This window comes from Ursus arctos, unplaced genomic scaffold (assembly GCF_023065955.2).
Source record: "Ursus arctos isolate Adak ecotype North America unplaced genomic scaffold, UrsArc2.0 scaffold_24, whole genome shotgun sequence".
Taxonomy (NCBI): domain Eukaryota; kingdom Metazoa; phylum Chordata; class Mammalia; order Carnivora; family Ursidae; genus Ursus; species Ursus arctos.
Genome location: NW_026622919.1, coordinates 16,623,543 through 16,644,941, shown reverse-complemented (window position 1 = coordinate 16,644,941; position 21,399 = coordinate 16,623,543). Strand labels below are relative to the sequence as shown.

General features: G+C 53.6%; 1 protein-coding gene across 1 annotated transcript in view; it reads left to right on the top strand.

Annotated features, from left to right (window-relative positions):
- Positions 1–7,641: 7,641 nt before the first annotated feature.
- The window catches only part of CRHR1 (corticotropin releasing hormone receptor 1), a 50,883-nt gene continuing 37,125 nt past the window's right edge, over positions 7,642–21,399 (top strand). Inside the window, exons 1-5 of the mRNA XM_057318213.1 lie at positions 7,642–7,742; positions 14,072–14,296; positions 14,723–15,174; positions 17,086–17,172; positions 17,364–17,491. Coding sequence (XP_057174196.1) covers positions 7,642–7,742; positions 14,072–14,296; positions 14,723–15,174; positions 17,086–17,172; positions 17,364–17,491 — 993 coding nt within the window. The remainder of the gene's footprint in view (positions 7,743–14,071; positions 14,297–14,722; positions 15,175–17,085; positions 17,173–17,363; positions 17,492–21,399) is intronic.

Here is a 21,399-nt window from a genome sequence, read left to right as displayed (position 1 = left end):
CAGACATTGTCCCCTCTTTGCCTCCATCAGGCATCCTCCTGACAATGGGCTCCTTCTTCTGCCTAACTGAAAACCCTCTTGCTGTAGGCCCCGCCCATGCCTCCTGCGCTCCAGTCCATGGGCAGGAGGAAAAGCCGGCAGCCTGGTCCCACAGGGGCCTTTTTCAGATCTGGAGTGCACCCAGAAAGTGAAGGTTGGGTCTCATCCACTGTGGGCCCAGCAGCCCCAGCCCCTCCTGCTAGCCCCAGTCTAGTCTCCATCCGTTTTATTCTCCCTGTCCTCTCCTGGGCTCAAGGACTCCTGGGGCAAGGTCAGCTGAGAACGTCCGGAGTCCCAGGGCACAGCACCTGCCCCTTCTCCACCCCACTCCCTTCCCTTCCGCCGGAGGAATCTGCAAATAGCTCAGATTCTGATGACAAGGAGATTGAACCCCAAGCGCGGCAGCCCTGACAAGTTGCATTTTACAATAAATCCCCGCAATTAGACCCTGCAAACAGCACCGCTGTCGCTTCTCTGATATACTGCAGGGAATTAGCTTAATGTCCCTGGCAACCAATTCTTGGACTAAAAATAGGATGGCTGTGGGTTCACCTTCTCTGGCTCAACATCCAATCTTTGCTGGTGCCAGGGAGGAGATGGCGCAGGGGTCCACGTCTTGCCCTGGTGCGGGGGGCTGGGCGTCAAGGGTTAACCCAGCTTTAACTAATGTATCTGTCGAGAAATTATCCAGCAGGGCGGGGGCGGAGGCCGCCTTCCGCCTTCCGTGGGGGAGGGAAGCCAGGCTGAACTGTTTTATTTTAAATACAGGCTTTTTGAGTAGGCAGCCGCCCTCCCAGAGGACTCCCTGGTTGGCCTCCCGAAATACCACCTCTTCTCCACCCACCCAACAGCAGCACCCCACCATCTGGGGGCACAGCGGACCAGGAATGGGTTCCAGCCCAACAGGGCTCACGGTCACGTCTCTCTGGTCTGTGGTTTCCTCACCTACAGGAGGGATTAAATGAGTGCCTCTGATCTGGTACTGGGTTCTCAGACATTGCAGACTCACAATTTCCAGTCTTCTGTCCCAAATGTCCTCACAAACATCGAGATCTCTGAAATGCCAGCGCATCAGTGTGCAAAGCCCCTGACGGGCCCTCAGCAAGCGCATGCAGAGCAGCACAGACACAACACACACACGCGTACACACAAACCCACAACCAAAGGCAGTTTCTTTATGTAACACCCACTTCTACAACGGGCGGTGCTCTGATAGGTTTGCTCATTTTTTCTCTTTAATATTTGAATGCTGGTTCCAACTCACTAAATTTATTTCCTTACCTTGTAATGGGTTACAAACTGCAGTTTGGAAAATGCAGACCTAGTTCAAACCCTTATTTTGCAGATAGGAGTACCAAGGTCCAGAGAGGGGAAGGCACTAGCCCAAGGTCACACAGCTGGCTGGTTGGAAGACCTGGACCAGACTCCAGGTCTGCTGGCTTCACAGCGGTGATGTCTCCTTTCACACATGGACCCCTTTACGCTGTGGCTGCTCCTGCGAGATTATAGCCCCACAAGGAAAAGAGCCATGTCCCCAGCACCTCCGCCCCTCCCACCCCCCCCCCCCCCCCCCCCCGTGAAAGCCTCACCCATAGTAGTTGCCCAATAAATGGCTCCATTGGGCTGATGGGATAACGATGAGAAAGGGTTTGGAGATCACAGTGGGGGTGGGGGGTAGTACATGCAGTGACGTAAGCCTAGAGACCAGGTTGACTTTAGCTCATTAGCAGGACAGGGCTCTCCCAGGCCTTAGGGAGGCTGACATTCACCATGGAGGAGACATCCTGCTGCTGGGCTGGAAGGGGGAGGTGAATGGAAGAGAGGGGGCTCTCATCAGGAGGGGGTGTTCTAGGTGGGCAGGGGCTATGGTGACCCAGAAGGTGTCAGGGCATGAGGAGGGCTGCAGCCCATGGGAAGCCCATTCTGCAGAAAGAATGGAAATTGGTCTCCTGTGACTCCTCCATCGTTCTGGAAGGAACTGCTGGGGAGTTCTGCGAGGTGAGGCAGGGACAGGCAAAGGGAGAAAGGAGAGATGGAGAAACAGAAATGAACAATTTCCACAAGCTCTGCCAAGTTAACCTCAGAGCCCAGGGGTGGCTGGGAGCCCCTCGAGGCCTCCCAAGCTCCTCCCGCACCACGGCCACCCCCACTCCAGCCCAGAGGGGAGGCGCTGCCCTCCCCCACCATACCCGGAGTCCCTGGGGCTGTGAGAAACTAGAACTGGGGGCTGGGCAGCCTGGGAGGGACAAGGCCTCATTCACTGACAAGATAAGCAGCTACTCTGCCCACACCGTGTCCTCGCCGCAGGAGACAGACTCAGAGCTGGAAAGCAGGGACTCCTCAGGCGGCCATCCCCTGTGGCTGCCCCCCTGCACTCCTGAGCACCTATGATCAGCACAGATGTAGGACGTAGAGAATGAGACAAGTAGGGTGGCCTGGCAGGAGCAGGACCCTGGCCATTGGGTTATTCATTCATCTGACCAGTATCAGTTGAGTTCCCGCTATGAGCTGGGTGCGGGGCTAGGTGTGCGGGAGTGTCATTGTGAACAAGACATAGAGCTCAGGGTAGCCGGGGAAGCAGACTTGGCACAAGGGTGTTTTGAGGGGCAAGGGGGTGCTCACAGAGCTAGTCTGCAGCATCAGCGAAGCCTTCTTAGGGTGAGCGAAGTTTAAAGTAAAATTTCCAAAAACAAAAGTGCGGATTCCAGAGTTGAGAAGAGGAGTTGCAATGTGACAGGTGGCCCGAGGAGCCCCTCTTGTGTGCGGTTTGTTGGGGTCCCCTCAGCCCTGGGTCTCGGCCTCAGCTTGGCAGCATCAGGAACTTTGTCATTTCAGCTGCCTCCAGGGGGCTAGAGCTCAGTGGGGCTGACTCACAGTAAACAAACTTTCCCTAGACTGACTCATATACCAAAATGCCAATTTGTTTTTCTGTAATGGAAGTATATTTGGTAAGCTGAGCCTCATCAGCAGTCTGCTTGAGGATTAGAAAACCGGGGTGTGAGTCTCAAAGCCACGTTACACCAACTAAGGAAATATGGGCAAAACTTTAATCCTCTATGAGCCTTGGTTTCCTCATTTGAATATAGGAATCATAATGGCTACTCAGGGTGGTGATGAGGATTAAGTGAGCTATTGCCAAGTGAAAGAGCCTCATTTGTCTATAAGAATATCTATACACAAGTTAGTCATTTCTTAAATTTGTGGGGGTTTTTTTGAATAGATGATCAATGTACATGGTATGAAATCCCCAAACGCACCAAAGGATAGAAGTTGACAAGTGAGTCTCGTCCCTGTTTCTCATGCCTGCCCCAATCCTCAGCTACCCAGTTCCTTTTAGAAGAAACACATAATTATCAGCCTCTGGTATATTACTTTTTCTTCAAAGAGACTTCCTTTATATTATAAAAATAATTCATGGTTGGGACGTCTGGGTGGCTCAGTCGGTTAAGCGTCTTTGTCTCAGGTCATGATCTCAGGGTCCTGGGATTGAGTTCTGTGTTGTTGAGCTCCCTGTTCAGCGGGGAGCCTGCTTCTCTCCCTCTGCCTGCTGCTCCCCCTGCTTGTGCTCTCTCTCTCTGTCAAATAAATAAATAAAATCTTTTTTTTTAAGTAATTTATGGTTAAAAAAATCCAAAGAGAACAAGAGGGAATACAGGAACGTGTTCTTTCTCCTGAGCGCCCCAGGCTCACACACTGGAGGAGACTGGCAGCTGGTCTCTCGTGCCCCTTCACAGGGTAACTCGGTGCTGGTTCCAGATGCACTTTCGTGGGAGCGTCTGCTCAGGGGACCCGGTTACAAGTGAGCACATGCAGGACTAGTCAGGAGGTGGGCAGAGGCAGTGGGAAGTTCCCAGAGGACATTTCTATCAACTTAGGGCCATGGGATGAATTGCCTTTCTCTACTCCAGGGAGATTTATCATCCATCCACCCTCCCACCCACACACCAGTCCATCCATCCAGCCCTTGCTGGGGGGGCCCTCTGCTATGTGCTGTGGGATCGCAAGTTGAAGGAGTGAAGCATGCTCTCTTCTCTTGCATCATCTATCAGAAGGACAAAGGACATCCATCTATGGATTTATTTAAGTCTGAAAGGGACAGGAGAGGTCCCCTGATATACCTCTAGCCACTATGACATTTCACTGACAAGGAAACTGAGGTCCAAAGAGAAGATGTGACTTGCCAAAGTCACACAGCAAGCAGAAAGTCCGCTGGGCCGGGGCTGGAAGGCAGGTCTGGCGACCCAGCCCTGACACAAGGCGGGAACTGGCACAGAGAGAAGTGGGCTCGGAGTGGATGGCATCCAGGACAGAGATCCTAGTCCCGGGGAGGGGGCAGGGAACCCGGGCAGCCGGCAGAGCTTGAAGACAAGCACCAAGGCAAGGAGCGTGGAGGCTGGATATTTACAGAGGAGGACCCAGCACAAGCGTGGAGATGTAGGTTGGGCAGGAGATTCTTGTCCAGAGAATGGGGCTTATCCTTGGAAGTTTAGCAGCCATGGGCCCAGGGCTCCCGGGCACCGCCCGAGTCATGCAGTGCACAGCTGTCTCCATCAGCACAGGGTGAGGGGCATGGGCAGAGCCCGAACTCGCTGTTCTCTGTCTTGGACCCCTTCGCCTCCTGCCCTCCCCTCCCCTGTAGCAATATCTTTCCCGTGAGGTTTGGGGAGACCCCCAGGTCTCCTCCTGACGTCTCTACCAACCACGCCTCCAGCTGGATTTGCTCCACTGGGGTCTCTCCTCATTTGTTGGAGCTTCCTCGCATCCTGCCTTGCATCTTTGCTCTGTCTGTCCAGTCATGCCCCCTGGGAGGCCTCGCTGTCCCTCCAGCTCACTGGAGTCACGTGCAAGAAAAGACTCATTGCGCACTGTCTCCCATTTGCAAACTCAGCTTCTAAGCAGCCTGCATCGACCGAAGTCTTAGCGGGAAAAGCACAGCCCACTTGAATTGGACAATTTGAGAAGAGTTTATTAAAGACACTGTTCACAAAGATTTGCACAGAATGGGGAAGCCACAAGGGGTCATGCAGGATCCCAAGGCCAGGGAGAGCTGACTCTCCTTAGATCCGAAAGATCTGCAGCCTGGTTTCCTATCGGCTGAACGCAACGGGGAGTGGAAGGGTGACCAGTCAGCCCCAGGGCGCACAGCCGGAAGGAAATGCGTAGGTAGATAGGGAGGGGCACTCAGATGGTCCCCGCCCAACCACCATGACCTCCTTCATCACGGACATAGCCACTCTCCCTTCATGCCCGCACGAGTCCACCCAGGCTCTGTTTACTGCAAATGGATCTCCCACCTGTCTCACAGGTAACTCTCCCTCTTCCTCCTCTCTTCTGTCCCACGACTCAGGAGCTCTCTGTGCTTCCCCCCACCCCCTCAGCATGCAGGTGGGATGAAAGAACTTCAGCCTTTATCACCCCCTGGTTCTGACCACATGGGAAGGAACCGTCTGGCCAGCCTCAGGCCGGTCCTCTCATACGGGAGGGACCTGTGCAGCGTGAGGCCTTCCTCTTCTGGAATGCACTGCTATTGTGTGGCCAGTAGGCTGAGCCCTGGTCAGCACTTCTCTGGCTCATATCCAGCTGAGCCACTGGGGCCTGGCCAGATGGCAGCCAGCAGAGCAAAGGCTGGCTGTGAGCCACAGGCCTGGCTTTGGAACCCAGGCAGTGAGTGGCCCACGGGAGGCAGCATGCCTACAGGCACCTCGAGGCAGGGCTGACGTGACCCAGCCCCTGTCCTAGCGAAGGCCAGCTGGACCGAGGCCTCAGGTCTCCTGAATCTTGCAGGAGCTAGGGGGCGTCCGCCAGGCCTGAGGAAGGCAGTGTGGGGCAGGGCCGAGTGCAGGAGTCTGACAGTCAGGGGAAGAGGCTCTGCCCAGCTCTGCCCCCCATACACCTGGTCTTGGAAGAACTGTTTCCCCCTCTTGGAAGAACCTTTTTCGGAAAATGACCTCTATGGTATATGGACCTCTAATATATGGAAGTGGTCAAGCAAAAATGCAGCCTCGGGTCCTCGTCCTCAATCACCCCACCCCCACTTCCTCCTCCTACCCCACCTCTAACTTCAGTCCCTGAGGCACCCCTTCAGAATCCTGGGGCTCCACAGAAGATGGTTTGGGGGCACCTGGCTGGCTCAGTCAGTTGAGCGTCCAACTCTGAAACCAATTCAGCTCAGGTCATGATCTCAGCATTGTGAGCCCCGCTGGGCTCCCAGCTGAGCGTGGAGGCTGCTTCTCTCCTTCTCCCTCTCCCTACGCCCCTCCCCCCCCAACTTGTGGGCACAGTCTCTCTCTCAAATAAATAAATCTTAAAAAAAAAAAAAAGATGGTTTAGAAACCTTGGCGTATATGCTCCCTAAGTGGTCCCAGGCAGTTCTCGCATGCTGTGAGGTTTTTTTGTTTTTTTTTTTAAGATTTTATTTATTTATTCAACAGAGATAGAGACAGCCCGCGAGAGAGGGAACACAAGCAGGGGGAGTGGGAGAGGAAGAAGCAGGCTCATAGTGGAGGAGCCTGATGTGGGGCTCGATCCCACAACGCCAGGATCACGCCCTGAGCCGAAGGCAGATGCTTAACCGCTTTGCCACCCAGGCGCCCCTGTGAGTTTTTTTAATGAATAAAAACAGACAAAATATTATCATAAAACTCTCACGTACACAACACCCAGATTCAACAGTTAGCAACTCACAGCCAACCTCGTTTCATTAATATGCCTAAACCCACTTCCTTCCTTCCCGTATCACTGTAAGGCAAATCCCAGACATCATGCCATTTCATCTACAAATATTTTAGCTTGTGTCTCTAAAAGATAAAGACTCATTTTAGGGGCGCCTGGGTGGCGCAGTCGTTAAGCGTCTGCCTTCGGCTCAGGGCGTGATCCCAGTGTTGTGGGATCGAGCCCCACATCAGGCTCTTCTGCTGAGAGCCTGCTTCTTCCTCTCCCACTCCCCCTGCTTGTGTTCCCTCTCTCGCTGGCTGTCTCTCTGTCACATAAATAAATAAAATCTTAAAAAAAAAAAAAAGACTCATTTTAAATACATAACTACAATGCCATTATCACACTTTTAAATATCTAATTAGAATTCACGCTTCCAATTGTTTATTTATAGGTCTTTTTTTCCCTCCAATTTGTTTGAATCCGAGTCCGAGTAATGTCCCCATAGTGTAGCTGGTTAATACAACCCTTCAGTGTCTCCGTCTTGCTCTGTGAGTTACAAGTGGCCAGTGAAGGTCAGGGTGACCAGTTTTCCTGAGTTTCTCTGGGAGCAATGAAGACATTCCCAATTCCCAGGAAACTGGAGGGGAAATCTGCTCTGACCTGAGCCCTTTTTAAGGCCTGAGGGAAGGGAAGGGGAGGGGAGGAGTGAAAAGTCCAGGCTAAGGCTCAGTTCAGTGGTTTCCCACCAGGAAGGTGTAACTGCCTGTTTTGGGGGGCCCCAATCCAGGGCGGGGGTGAGGTCAAACTTCAGAAGAGACAGTGCTGCTCTGGTGGTGAGAAGAATCCAGAAGAGGACAGGTACTTACAGAGTGCACTGCTCTGGAGGCAGGATCCTGGGGTCTAATCCAATAGTAAGACTGACCATTAGCTGTAAACATTTCACTTGGGATGAATGCAGTCCTCTGGCAGGACTTTGCCAGAGGCTGGGACCGCCGAGATGAAGAGGAAGCACTGTGTACCCTCCAAGGAGCCCCCAGCTCTTCAGGAAGGTAGATACGCACATTGTATATTTAGCCTCTGGACTTCAATGAAGTCATCTGTAAAACAAAAATAATAGCACCGTACCTATTAGACCAGCAGGTTTGTATGAGAACCTTCCTAGTTCTAAATAACATTTTAGGAATAGGAAAAAAGGGACAAACTATACCTATAAAAAAGGTGGCAGTGGGAAGGCTGAGTGCTAATCTGGGGGAGGGTGAGGAACATCCACAGAGGACCCCAGAGTCCTTAAGTCCTCTCCTGGCTTTACCAACTACCCAGCTGGGGGGTCTTAAGCAGACCCCCTCCCCCACCATTGGTGTTACTGTGGTGCCTTCCCCGGGGCCTCAGTGTTTGGGAAATGATGGAGTTCAGGAAATGTAGCGTGGTGAACCTTGCTTTTCTGTGGTGTTTGGACAGAATAGGATGTGGATTCCATGGATCATAGCCCCACGGAAAGCCTGGGTTTCTGCTGTCCATGGTACCAAACTACGGCCCAGGCCACGCGCCCTCAGCCTCAGCACTGTGGATATGTTGAGCCGGATAACTCTTTCCTGGGGGCGGGGGGGGCGTCTTGTGCATTGGAGGGTGTTTAGTGGCACCCCTGGCCTCTACGCACTAGATGCCAGGAACTCTTCCCTAGTTGCGAAAACCAAAAATATCTCTAGACTTTGCCAAATGTTCCCTGGGGAGCAGAAGCCTCCAGTTGAGAACCGCTAGCCTAGGCTAGAGGGATGCTATTTCTCTGTGAAGAGATGTGAGTGTGTGCCTTTCCTTGTGACTCTGCACAAATGGCCAGCGCCTCTGATCTATTTTCGCTTCCAGAATGCTCCCGAGGTGTCAGCGCTTCTTACTTCAGTGCACCTTTACAATGTTTTCTTAAAAACAACTTCAATGGCCCTCTTGGCCACACTTTTTTGAAAAAAGATTTATTTATTTATTTGAGAGAGAGAGAGCATGTGCACATGCAAGCCAGGGGGAGGGGCAGAGGGAGAGAGAAAGAGAATCCTCAAGCAGACTGCCTGCTGAGCAGGGAGCCTGATGCGGGGCTCGATCCCAGGACCCCGAGATCATGACCTGAGCCGAGATCAAGAGTGCAACACTCGACCCACTGAGCCACCCAGGTGCTCCCTGGCCACACTTAGTAAGTGCAGAAATATGGTCACTGGACCCAGGGTAATCATGCTCGCCCTTGATTGATCCAGGCTGAGACTGGAGGAGAGCAGGAGGAGTGGGCAGGTCACCTGAGACCTCTGTGGCTGGGTGGTCCCCCTGGCCCGCTGTCACTGCCAAGTTTGTCCTGTGGCTTCCTTTGCTCCTCCCTTTCATTTATCTGCTGGGAAAGTAAAAGGAAAGAATGATTCTAGAGCATTATTTTCCTGGATCCAGGACCTCCTCTAGGTGATATCACAGCTCTACGCATCCAGGCTCAGTTCACGTCTCTGTGAGACACTGGAAAATATGTGGAGTGGGCACTGGGGACATCAGGCTGGAATCCTGACTGTGCCAAAGACAGCCTGTGACCTTGGGCAAGGGATCAGTCTCTGAGCACAGACTTCTCAACTGTGAAGTGAGGCTATTAATACCTTTTTTACAGGGTTGTGTATAAGGATTAAATGAGAAAATGTTTGTGAAAGAGCTGGGTGGTCAAACTGCCATACAAATCCTAATTACTATTGTTATTATCCGTTGTTCTAAATGAGAGAAGGACTCTCTGTGTGTCAAATAAATAAATAAAGAAAGAAAATATTAAAAAAAAAAAAAAAAGAAGAAGGGGGTGGAACCTGGGTGGCTCAGTTGGTTAAGCGTCTGTCTGCCTTCAGCTCAGGTCATGATCCGGCATCCTGGCCCTCATGTGCCCCTCCCCCCCACAGCATCAGGCTCTCTGCTCAGCGGGGTGTCTGCTTCTCCCCCCCCCATGCTCTTTCTATCCCCCATGCTCTCTGTCAAATAAATAAATAAAATCTTAAAAAAGATAAATGAGAGAAGGAATAATATCAAGTCCCTTATCCAAGGGGATCCTCAGCCTGTCCCCTTCCCCCCTCAATTCTGCTGAGCCTCACCAGGTCACTGCATCCCCATCACTTGTCCCCATCAGACCAGTCTCCTCCCCTTCCCCATATTTGTTCCTCTGGCTGTGTCCCTTAAGGGACCCTCCTTCCTTGAAGGCCTCCTCTCTTCCTTACCTGTCCACACCCATGTCCTTCAGTATCCAGCTCCCAACCTGTCTCCTCTAGATCTTTCCTCTGACAGTTTCCCCCAACTGAGCTACCTACAGCCCCATAACCCCAAGACAAAGTTATGCTCAGTTCTGGGTAAATCTGGGTGGATGACGATGATGATGATGATGATGATGGTGATTTATAAGATTTAATAATAAGAACAGCTAACATTTTTGAAGCACTTCCCATGTGCCAGGCACTGCGCTAAGCACTTTACCTGTATTAACTCATTTACGGAGCGCTGGCTGGCCATATGGGATTGAACATCTGTCTCTGCCTCCAGACGCTGGCACAATACCACTTCCTTGGTAGAACCTTCCCCGTTGGCCCCGGGCAGAATTAATATTTCTACTTCTGTGCCCACAGTGCCTGGATATTATTGACCTAATTTTGCTAGCTTTTAATTATTTATCAAAGTCTCCCCTCCCACTCTGTGAACATCTTGAGGGCTAGAGCCCTATTATATTCCTCTTTATTCATCTTGGTGTCCAACAGTGACTGTCACATAGTTGCTGCTCATTAAATGTTTGTTGAATGAATGCACAGATGGATGGGATAATTAATACCATCTCCCCTGATACGAATGTGATTTTATAAGCTGCTCCCTCCACGAGGCCTGACCTCACACTTGAGCATTCTAGACCAGGGCTACTCCAAGCACGATCTGTCTGCAAGCAATTTGTTGCCAGTCCATGACAAGGTAAATGCAGAAACTGACAGTAAGCATTTAGAAAATTTTAGGTAACTTGGCAGAGTAGTTTTGTGTCCACTGGATCTAATAGCTTTAAAAACTGGGCTTTTATTTTGTCCGTCTTTATTTGTTGTTTCCCTTCTCTAGTAACTCATCCCCACTGTACTTTAAAAATCAAGAACCGGTTTTTCTGCACAAGCAGTCTGAGAAGTATGGTTCCAGACCGTCAACCTCACTGGGATCCCCAGGGCTAAAGCCAGTGGAACCCCACAGGTAGAAGGGGCATGCGCGACCCTCCCTCTCTGCGTCCCACCTATCACTGCTTGTTCATTTTTGTCTCTCCTACTGTTTGGAGCGACATGGAAGTGTCTCTTATTCCTGTCTAAATTCCTCTTTTTTCTCCTTTCTTCCAAATCTGGCAGGTTAAATGAATGAAAGCTGACTCTGGTCCGGGCCTGAACAGGAAGAGGAGAGGGCAAGGGAGGGGTCTGAAGAGAGTCTGGGAAGGGAATGATCGGATGGAGCAGGCGGCTGCCCTGAGGAAGGTGGGGAGGCTGCTACGGAGACGTTCCCACCCACAGCGGTCAGGCGGGGTGGCTGGAGCAGCTGGGCCGACATGGGGGAAGGGCACGGAAGGCCTCGGACTGGCATCTTCAGCCCAGCGGATGAGAGCCAGGCTCTTGAAGGTGGAAAGAAGCAGTTTCAGGACAAATGAAAAGGGATATGGAACCCTTTTACAGGAGGGCTGTTGAACATGAGGCTCTCATAACTCGCCTGAAGCAAGTGGTCAAGGCCAAAACTGTAAGTAGGTAATGGAGTGATACAGAAGCCCCCTCTTCTCACCCCAGAGTGGGAGTGGAGTGTAGACGTTTAGTCTGAGAAATCAAGACAGATGATCAACATAGGGGTGGGGGGAGGAATTGTGCCATCTGTAGATGCTTCTTTAGCAAACGAGGTCTGAATCCCACACCAAAAAGGCAGGAAGGGCAAGGCTTCATTAGAGCCTAATCGATGGCATTAGCATATTTAAAGATCAGGTCAAGAGGAGGACAATGGGACTCAGAAAGGCAGAATTTGATAGTGTTTATAAAACATACAGAAACACAGAATCTGGAAGTCTGGGGCTGTCTGGTCCCTGGAAAGTCAGCTCTGAGGTTCGGCGGGGCTGGAGAACAAGGACTTAACAGGGGCTGGGCGAACATCCCTGAGGGCCCACCAGCTTCCTCTCCTCTGATTCCACAACTCACTGCTTCTGTGACCTTCCGATCAAGAATTCTGCTCCCACAAAGAACTGCCTAGAAAGGAGGGACCATGAGGCCCACGCATTTGAGCATCAGGTCCCCTCAACAATGATGATGACGGTGGTGGTGATGGTGATGCTAATAGTGACTATTGCTTAGTGAGGGACTAAGCCCACGCTACGTGCCAGGCACCATTCCAAGCCATTTACAAATATTAACTCATTTAAACCGACCTACAACCCTATGAAGTAAGCATTCCTACCCCCATTCTATAGATGAGAAAATTGAGGCTCTGTTAAATAATTTTTCAGGTTTATACAACTTGTAAGCAGAAGAGCCAAGACTGGAACCCAGGCTACCTGACTCCAGAACGTACACTGGACTAGACCACTCTGCATTTCATTTTTGTTGAGGGTAACACATTGGCAATCTGGTTCGTGCCGCCATCTCTTTCGGGCTTGGGTGGGGACAGTCTGTGCTGGATTCAGCATAACGAGCTCTACAGCACTAACCCTAATGGGGGTTTTTGCAAGACTCAGGGCTGTGTGCTTCATCGAGAAAGTGCCACCCTGTGTGGCTGAGCCAGTGTGACCAGCTGGCTTCCTGGGCAATGCCCCTCCCGGCTTGAGAGCCCCAAACCCCTTCAGGGCGCGGCCCTCCAGGTACTTTGAGCTGGGAATCAGGAACCTGAGGTCAAGGCTCAACAGTTGGGGGACTTCAGACTGGTCACCACCAGTCTGCACCTCAGTTTCCCTGCAAGGAGACTGTGCACGTTTAATCACACTACCTCTTTCTGAGTGAGCAATCAGCTGGACCTATGAACGCACTGGTTCTTAGCTAATGTGATGGGAAGTGGGTGGAAAGGAGCGGGGAGGTGCAGCGGGGCACGGAGTCCAGGGCAGTTAGGAGCAGAGATTGATTTCAAAGCCGGCTCACCACACTTTGGGACCGTGCTCCACCCGGGAGTCCTCCGGCTTGCTCTGAAGGGGCTTTGCTTGGCGCTGCAGGCTGCAGCTTTGCCGAGTGGCTCCACCTCTCTTCAGCTTCCCCTTGGGGGAAGGAAGGGGTAGGAGAAGTCAAAATTTCTGCCCAAATGCAAGGGCTGGAGAAGAAAGTTTAAGGGACTGGAGGAGGTGGGAGCTGCTTCTCAGAGCTGGGGTTGGGGTAGGGAGCTAGAGAGCCAAGCGCGCCGAAGTCCCGGGGGTCTGGCGGGGAGGCTGACCCCTCCTTCGAGGGTCCGGCCGACAGGGGGCGCTCGGCGTCCTCCACGCCCCGCTTGCTGGATGCCTAGCTGCTTTCCCCTGCTGTAGTGCAATGCGCGCTCTGCTTTCCCCTCCACCGTGCTCAGACGCCAGCTAGTCCTGCAGGGCACCGCCGGCTGCCCTTCATCGTAGGGTCCCCAGGTTCAGCCCCTTGCCTGGACCAAATTGGGCAGGCGCTTAGTTTGTGGAACGAACGAATGAATGAATGAACGAACGAACGAAGGAGAAGAATTCGTCCCGCTAAGCTTCGCGTCTCTGCGCGCACCTGGCGTGTGGCTGCCAAAGGTGCTGCGGGTCGGATTCAACCCAGCTGAAGCGGGGGCGGCGCGGACCTTCTCCTGGCCGGCTGCAGGGCGGGAACTGGCCAAACGCAGTTTCCAGCCTCACCCGGTTTCCGCGGCGCCGCTGCTCAGTCGGGGCTGCCCTATTCCCCAGTCTCCAAACGCCTCGCTCTCAGAGATTCACCTGAGCCCCCCAAGTTCCCCCAGACTCCCTGAACTCCCCAGGCCCGACCTCAAGCCAGGCAGGAGGAGGGAGGCAGGAGGCGGGAGGCTGCCTCCTCTCCCGCCCCCGCCCCCGCCCCCCCATCCCGGGCTGCAGCGGCCGCCACCGCTGCCAGTGCGTCCCGCCGACTGCCGCAAACCCGGGCGCAGGGAAAGGGGGTCAGCAAGGCGAGGGAGCGGGGAGCCAGCCCGGGAAGGGGGGGCGGAGGAGGCGAGGGGGAGCGAGCAGAGGGGCGCGGCGCGGAGGAGGGACCGAAGGGGAGGGGAGAGGCGCGGGAGAGAGGGGAGGGGACGCTAGGCGAGGGGGCGGGGAGTCGAGGCGGGGAGCTGCGCGGACCGAGGGGGAGGCGGCGGGGACGCGAGGCGGCTGTCGGCCGGGCTGAGTCAGGAAACGGCGGCCAGACTTGCCCCGGCCGGGTAGAGCGGAAGCCCGCGGGGCCGGGCCGGGCTGCGGGGCTGGGGAGCGCCGAGCCGGGCACCTCGGAGCGGGGCAGCGACACGGGAGCCCGGCCGCCCAGCCCGCGCCGCCGCCCCAGCCCGCCACCGTCGGCCGGCCCCTCTGGGATGTCCGAGGGACCCAGGCGTCCGGGACGGTGATCGAGCGAGCCCGAGGATGGGACGGCTCCCGCAGCTGCGGCTCGTCAAGGTAAGAGCGAGCGGGTCAGCCCTCGAGCGCAGGCGCCCCCAGCCCTGTGCGGGCGCGGGACGCGGGTGGGCTGTGGGTGTGATGGGGGTCACTGGGGGGGGGGTGTGCACGGGTCCCTCTCCTTGGACCTCTGGAGCCGGCGTGGCGGGGGCGGGGAAGACTCAAGTGAAAAAAAGACATCATTGTGGCGAAGCTGCTGGGATGTTGGCGGAGGAGGGGGTCCGCCCACCCGGGCCACCGGCTCTGTGCGGAGAATCGCTTTAGGCTTTGGGAGTGAAAACTTGGTTCCATCGCCCACCCACCACCCCCCCCAACCCCGATGCAGACCCCGACCCAGGGACAGGCGGCTCTGGAGGTGGGTTCCCCACCGGCCCCAGCACCCTCTCACCAGCTCCCCCACTCCGCCCGCCCCCGCCCTGTTCTTAGGAGCTCCTTCCTGCCCCTTACCCTGCTCGGAAAGCTGCGCGTCCGGGGAGATAAATGTCCCCCGTGTCTCCCAGCCTTTGATCAATATCGCAATCTCCGGGGAGGAGACGGTGCATCCGGCGGCCGTTACAGCCCTGCGCGGCGGCCGCCCGGCAGGAGCCCAGCGCTCGCTGCCGGAGCCTTTGCACTCGCGAGTCCCTGCGCCGCGCGGGCGGCCGCTCCTGCTTCTCCTGCTCCCGGTCTGGCGATGCGATTCCGGCGCCCGGAGTTTAGAAAAAGTCGCCAGACCGCACGTCCAGCGTTTGCCGGCTTGAAGTTCGGGGGCGACGGGGAGTGCCCGCGGGCCGCGTCCGCCGGGGAAGGGCCGGGGGTGTCGTCAGTCCGGCCCGCCGGTAGTGACAGCCGCCACTTCCAGTACCGAGCGCTTCCCAAAGCGGTTCGGCTCGCCGGGTGTAGGCGCGTAAGCAGCAGCCGGAGGGAGAGGTGGGTGGGCCTCGGCACCGCTGCCCCGGAGCCCTGCTCTCGCTGGAGGATCCGGACTCCGCAGGGTCGGTGTGGACGGCCTGGGCTACAAACACAGACCATGCCAGCTTGACTGGGTTCAGGGCATTTAAAAGCGATTACACTGAAAAGAATTGAACGGATTTGGGGGGGGGGGATGCGAATTTCATTTTCCATCAGTTATTAAACCAACTGTATGTATACCAGCTCACAGTGGTTTGACTTAAATCCCCCAAATTCAAATTTTAAAATGTTAACAGCTGCCTGTTGGTCAGTGGAGACTTTACCAGTTACTGAAGCTTTCTCCATCCTGTCTCCCAAATATTTATACGTGATTTTTAAAAAACGGCCGAGGGTTGGTCTGATTGAACCCATATCCCCTCCCCCACTCGTTAACTGAGGACTAGGGGTGAACCCAGAGATTTTTTTCTGGGTGATCAGGAGATGGGGGAGGGAGGGAGAAAAACATCCAGGGAGGTTGAATAGATGGTATTGAATGAGAATATTTTCCGAAAGGCTAGTGTGTACCCAAGCTTGCTCTGAGTTCACTGATCAGTTAGACTGAATTGGATCTTTTAAATGGATTCAAAGAATTGAACTGTAGGTTTTGGGGTTTTTTGTTAAGTTTACATGGTAATAGGTAAATGTTCTTTCTCCGGCCTTTCTTAGAATCCTGTGCAATTCTCTGCTTAGAATTGTCACGTTTTTCTAAAAGAAAAAAAGGATATTTTTTTTCTGTCCTTATGTGTGTGTTTTCTTTCTAGATGGTGAGATGTGTGTTTCTCCTACTAGGTGGGGAGGTGTGTGCCCTTTATGTCTGGCCTAAGGAACTCAGGAGGTGTTCAATAAATACCAAATGAGTGAGAGGCAATGAATGAATGAGCAGCGAATGCTGGTTTCAATTAAATAATTACTTTTTTCTTCTATTTATGTAGCACGCACAAATTGCTGGGTGTTTTTCAACCTGCTTTGCAAATATTAAGTCACTTAGTCTTCCTAACAGCCCTAGAAAGTAGGGATTATTACTGAGGCACAGAGAGGCTAAGTGACTTGTTCAAGGGCACACAGCCAGTGAGTAGTGAGTGGAACCAGAATTCAAACCTAGGCACTGTTGTTCCAAGGGTTTGTTTGTTAGCTTTGATCAGTGAATATTGTGAGCCACTTTAATCTCATCCTAGACCTCTGCCAGATGAGAGCCCAGGTAGTTCTGTCAGTTTGAATCTACGGGAGTTAATCCGACATCCAGCTCAGTCCCCAACAAGTCAGGCAGCATTGGAAAAAGACACACTCTGGGGCACTTAGTGTGGGGTCAGCACTGCCCCGGTTATAGGGGACTGGGGGAAAGTGTGGATGCAGAGGAGGACACGTGAAATATTGTCTACGTGTCCAGGAGAGAGGGGGATCGAGCACCTCTGGGTCACCTACCCCCCAGCTGCAGTTCCCTGCAGGGAGACCCAAGTCTGGCTCCCAAGTGTGGGCTGCAGGTGTGTGGGTGGAGAAGGCAAAGCCTGGTGGGACAGCAAAGGAGATTGAGTTCTGAAGCCGGTGCTAGTTTTACTGCTATTGTTCTTATCATAAGAGCAATCGAGGAGCGTCACACTGTCTAGAGACCAGAGGGGCGATTATTCCCCTCACCCTCCTAACACAGCTACTGCGATCATTTTTGAGATGATCCCTGTAGGTGCCTTCTCAAGTGCAGGTTTGGGTAACCGCGTGGCCGTTGGGCGCACCCTTACTGTGTCAGGTTATTCCCGAGCCTCCAGAGCGAGGTTGTCGACATCTGCATATTGCTTGTGCGTGGATATACTTTGGATCCCGTACTGGCGCACATTTGGACCATTTCCAAATTCTTTTTTTGACAGATACTGTGGAGCCACTTTTTGAGGGGAGCATTGGCCAGAAGGCAAAAAAGTTAGCCCAGGGTGAGGCTATGGGCTGCCACAGACCAGGTACAGAGTAGGAGCGGGTGGCTGAAAGCCAGCCGAGGCTTTCGGATTCTATATGAGTCTCTAGGGAGGGGGTCAGTCCAGCTCTCAAGGAGGGGACAGACCCATGGAAAGCAGGACACTGACCCAGAGCCTGCGAGGGTCAGCTCAAGTGGAAAATCCATTTCTCACCCTCTCTGCCCTTTGCTCCTCAGAGAGCATCAGCAGCCAGCGGGGGTCAGCTGCACAGAAGAAGGAATTTGGAGGGTCCAAGGTGCCCCCTGGCTGCACCCCCACACACCCACGATGCATGCTGAGCCCACAGGCCCGAACCCTGGCCGTGGTGTGGCCTGGAAGGAAGGTGTTAGGCACAGGGCTGATCATTTCTGCAGTTATTGGGGTGGAAAGGCCATCAGCCTGGGATTTGGCCAACCTGACTTGGGTCTCAGCTGTGCCTCTAATCAGCTGTGTGACTTAGGCAGCTCACCTTCCCTCTCTGAGCCATTTCTCTGTCTGGAAACAGGGGGTATTGGACTGGATTCCCTGGTACCTTTCACATGTCTGTGAAAGACCTCTTTCCAAACACTCCTTAGAGCCATGACCTTCCACGGGAAGAGTGGGCTGCAGCAGGTCCACTCCCCAGCTCTGTTCCTCCCCGGCTGTGGGACCCTGGTACTTGGTACCCGGACTCAGGACCCTGTCTGAGTTTGAGTATCTCCAGCTATGAGATGGAACCAGTGCCTAGCTCACAAGGCTGAGGTAAGGATGAAAGAGTTAATACACGGAAAGTACTTGAGTTCGTTTTCAGAAAAAGTTGCAAGGTGACTGCTCTTCAGACAAAACGGGGTAATGCAGGAAAAGCAGCTAGGAGAAGCTCTTGGACGCTTCATATATAGCATTTTCTCATCTTTCCCTTTTCACAGACTGAACCCAATAATCCCCTGCACATAGTGGCTATTTCATGAATGTTCGTTGATTAGATGGATGGCATCGTTGTCGCTTCTTCCAGTCGGCTATTGTCCGATCAGAGTGGACAGACTGCTATTCCCATGAGATGCAGATGTCATGTCAAAACCACCCTAGCGGAAAAGCCATCTCGGGGCGCCTGGGTGGCTCAGTCCGTTAAGCCTCCGACCCTTGATTTCAGCTCAGGTCGTGATCTCAGGGTCGTGAGATCGAGCCCCTTGGGCTCCGTGCTGGGCATGGGAGGATGCTTGGGGTTCTCTCTCTCCTTCCCTCTCCCTCTGCTCCTCTCCATCCTCGCTAAAAGACAAAGAAAGAAAAAGAAAAAAAAAGAAAAGCCATCTCTGATGCAGAAGACTGGAACAGCGCCTTAAGCCTACTATGGATGGAAGGAAGGAAGGTAGGATGGAAGGAAGGAAAGGAGGGAGATACAGAGGGAGGAAGACAGCAAGCAACAAACAGCCACTGCAACACCCCAGTGATTTAGAGGACCGTTGAGTGTAGAGCCTTGTCTGGGGAAGCTCTAGCCCCTTTGCTGTGTCTGGAGGGGAGCTAGTCGGTAGCAGGTGACATGGGCCTTTCTTGTTTCCTCCTCTGTGCAGAGAGGGATGGAGTGGTGATTGCTCCCAGCTCTGACTTTCCCCTAAGCAACCCTGGAATCAACAAAAGGAAGAGTGAGCCCATTTTGGAGCTGAGGCCAAATCTCAATTTTAGCTGCAGTTTTACATTCAAAGAATGAATTTGTTAATTACAAATGACTCCTGTTCACTTAGATTCTCAGAGTCGTTGTTCAGTGTGTGTTTTTACTTGCTCTTGGCCAGCCAGTCCTCACTCTGCCCCATGTGGCAGTCAGCATCTTCTTGTACAGGTGGGGACATCAGGTGAAGCAGATGCGGGCTCCAGGCAAGTCAGGTTATCACTCTGAACCTCAGTTTCTTCGTCTGTAAAAAGGGAGAAATAGTACCTACTTTATGGGATTAATCGTAATGATTTCATGAGATGTCAGGTGTGAAATTAAGCACAATTGCAGAGTGTCTGACTTAATAAACAATTAGCTAGAGTAGCCACTTAATAAATCCGAGCAAATTGTATCCATCCAAAGAAGACCATCAAAGGACGGGGTGAGGGAATGGGAGGTGGAGGACAGAGTGTTCAGCAATGGAGAATCTCCTCGTGCCCCAGAGTCCTTGTCACAGTCCCTGGGGAAAAGGGATTGGGTCACCTGCTGTCAGCTGAGTGCAAGGTCAAAGGACAGAGGGGCCTACAACTGGCCCTCTGAACATCTGACATGTGAAACATTTGATAATAAAAGTGAGATGCGTAGGGAGGATAATTCAAAATGATTAACTCACTGATGCAAACGATTATTTTGAAAACAACTAGCTGGAGTCCATCAAGCAACCGTTCCTTTCCAGAGTAAGCAGCGGCGTCTGCTTCAGCAAAATGGAGAAGGCAGGTGGAGGGGGAGAGAGGGAAGAAGCCTTGGGGAGTGTGGACATAAACTTCCTTTCCTGTGAAATGGCCCCGTTGAGATGCATTTCTGGGAGACAGGTCCCGTGTGTACAGAACTGCCGATTCAAATGCTCTCTCCAAACGCGCTCTTCGGCCACCTGTCCTCTCAGTGGACATGAACCTCTTTCAGGGACAAATGAAAATATTTGGGAGTACCCTGCCTGCCCTATAAACACGGGCAATTTCATGATCTCTCCTTGGCCCTGCTGGGCCTTCGGGGAGCAGCCCCAGTGAGGCACTTTGAGGAGGGGTTTTGTGGGTACGCACCTGCCCTCCTCCACCTGTCCATCTGTTTCCAACCTCCAGTCAATCTGGCCATGAGCCAGGGCGCCTAGGTCAGAGTCCAGGACAGGAACTGGCCAAACTGGTCCAGCTGCTTCCCTTGCTTTGTTCTAGGCTGTCAGACTACAATTTGGAGTTTTAAGAGGCAGTAGGGCTATCCTGGGGCACAGGGGGAAACTTAGTTGAACCTTTAAGCGGTGGGAGGTGGGGACTTTGGGACAATGTACTGCTCCGTGTGCCTGGCAGGTACCTGGAGCGTAAGAGGCTGGAAGCAAGCCTAACCAGGGTGATGGGCTAGGGCAAGAGGTGGCTGTGACATTTCATTCAGGGCAGGGACTTTCTCCCTGGGGATCCGTGTTTCCCCAGCCTCCTTGGCAGAGTGTGGGAAGGGCTCAGAGGCTTCCAGAGGTGCCCGCCCTGGCACATGGGGACAGAGCTGGGTGGGGAGAGGGAAAGAGGCCCAAGGAGGCGGGGCTGCACTCTGCAGGCTGGGGAAGGTGACTGGGCCCAGGGCCGTGGCTGGCTACCCTGAGGGAGGGTTGAAGGAAAGCCCTGGGCTGGCTAAGGCACATTCCTCAGGGGTCCAGGCCCCCAGCACTGGTCCCCCCACTCCCCATCCCACTAACAGAAGCGAAGGCCCAGCAGGCCATGGGCCTGCTCAGGGCAGACAATTTTATTTTTATATAAGATGCGAACATGCAGAAGGCCAGCGAGAGGCAGACAGAGAGACGGAAAGTAAAGGGGATGCAGAGGTGGGCACCAATGGCTAAAGTCAGCATGAGAGAGAGAGAGAGATCAGAACAGAAACCCTAGAGGACAGAGGAGGGAGGAAAGGAGAGAGAGAAAGAGAGAAAGAGGTGTAGCAAGAAAAAAGACCCACGTGACATTTTTGGGGTTTTGCTTTGTACTTCTGTACCCCTGGCCCCCAAGAGAGTGCGTGCCCCTGCTTCTGAGGTCAGAGATAGCATTCCCCTCTTCATTCCTTCTAAGAATTATCACCCCCCCCACCCCTCCCTTCTGCCTGGTGCCTTCCTCAGCTGTCAGGAGAACCCGGGAGAGCAGGGATGCTCTGAGGGCTCGCTGTGTGGCGGCTGGGGACACACGCAGGGGCGCAGAAAGGAGCGCTCCCCTCACCCGCACCAGCCTTCCCCTGCCCCCAGAGCTGAGTTCCCCTCCGAAGTTCAGAAGGAGCCTGCTGCCTTTGTGGTCCTAACTGACCCCCAGTGTGCAGTCTGTCTGTCTGTCTCTTTCATACACACACACACACACACACACACTGGGATTCCAGGGAGTGAACCACTGTTGCAGCGTAACAGCGTGCCCCCACCTGCTACCCCCTCAGATGGTCACCACCCGGTCCTGTCTCCCTAAGCACAGCCGAACCAGCAAGCCTGGGGTGTGGCCTCCACCAGCCTGAGGCCAGGGCTGGAGGACAGACTCCAAGAGGAGCAGCTGGGCACCCAGGGGCTGTGGGCTCAGCAGTGGGAGCGGACG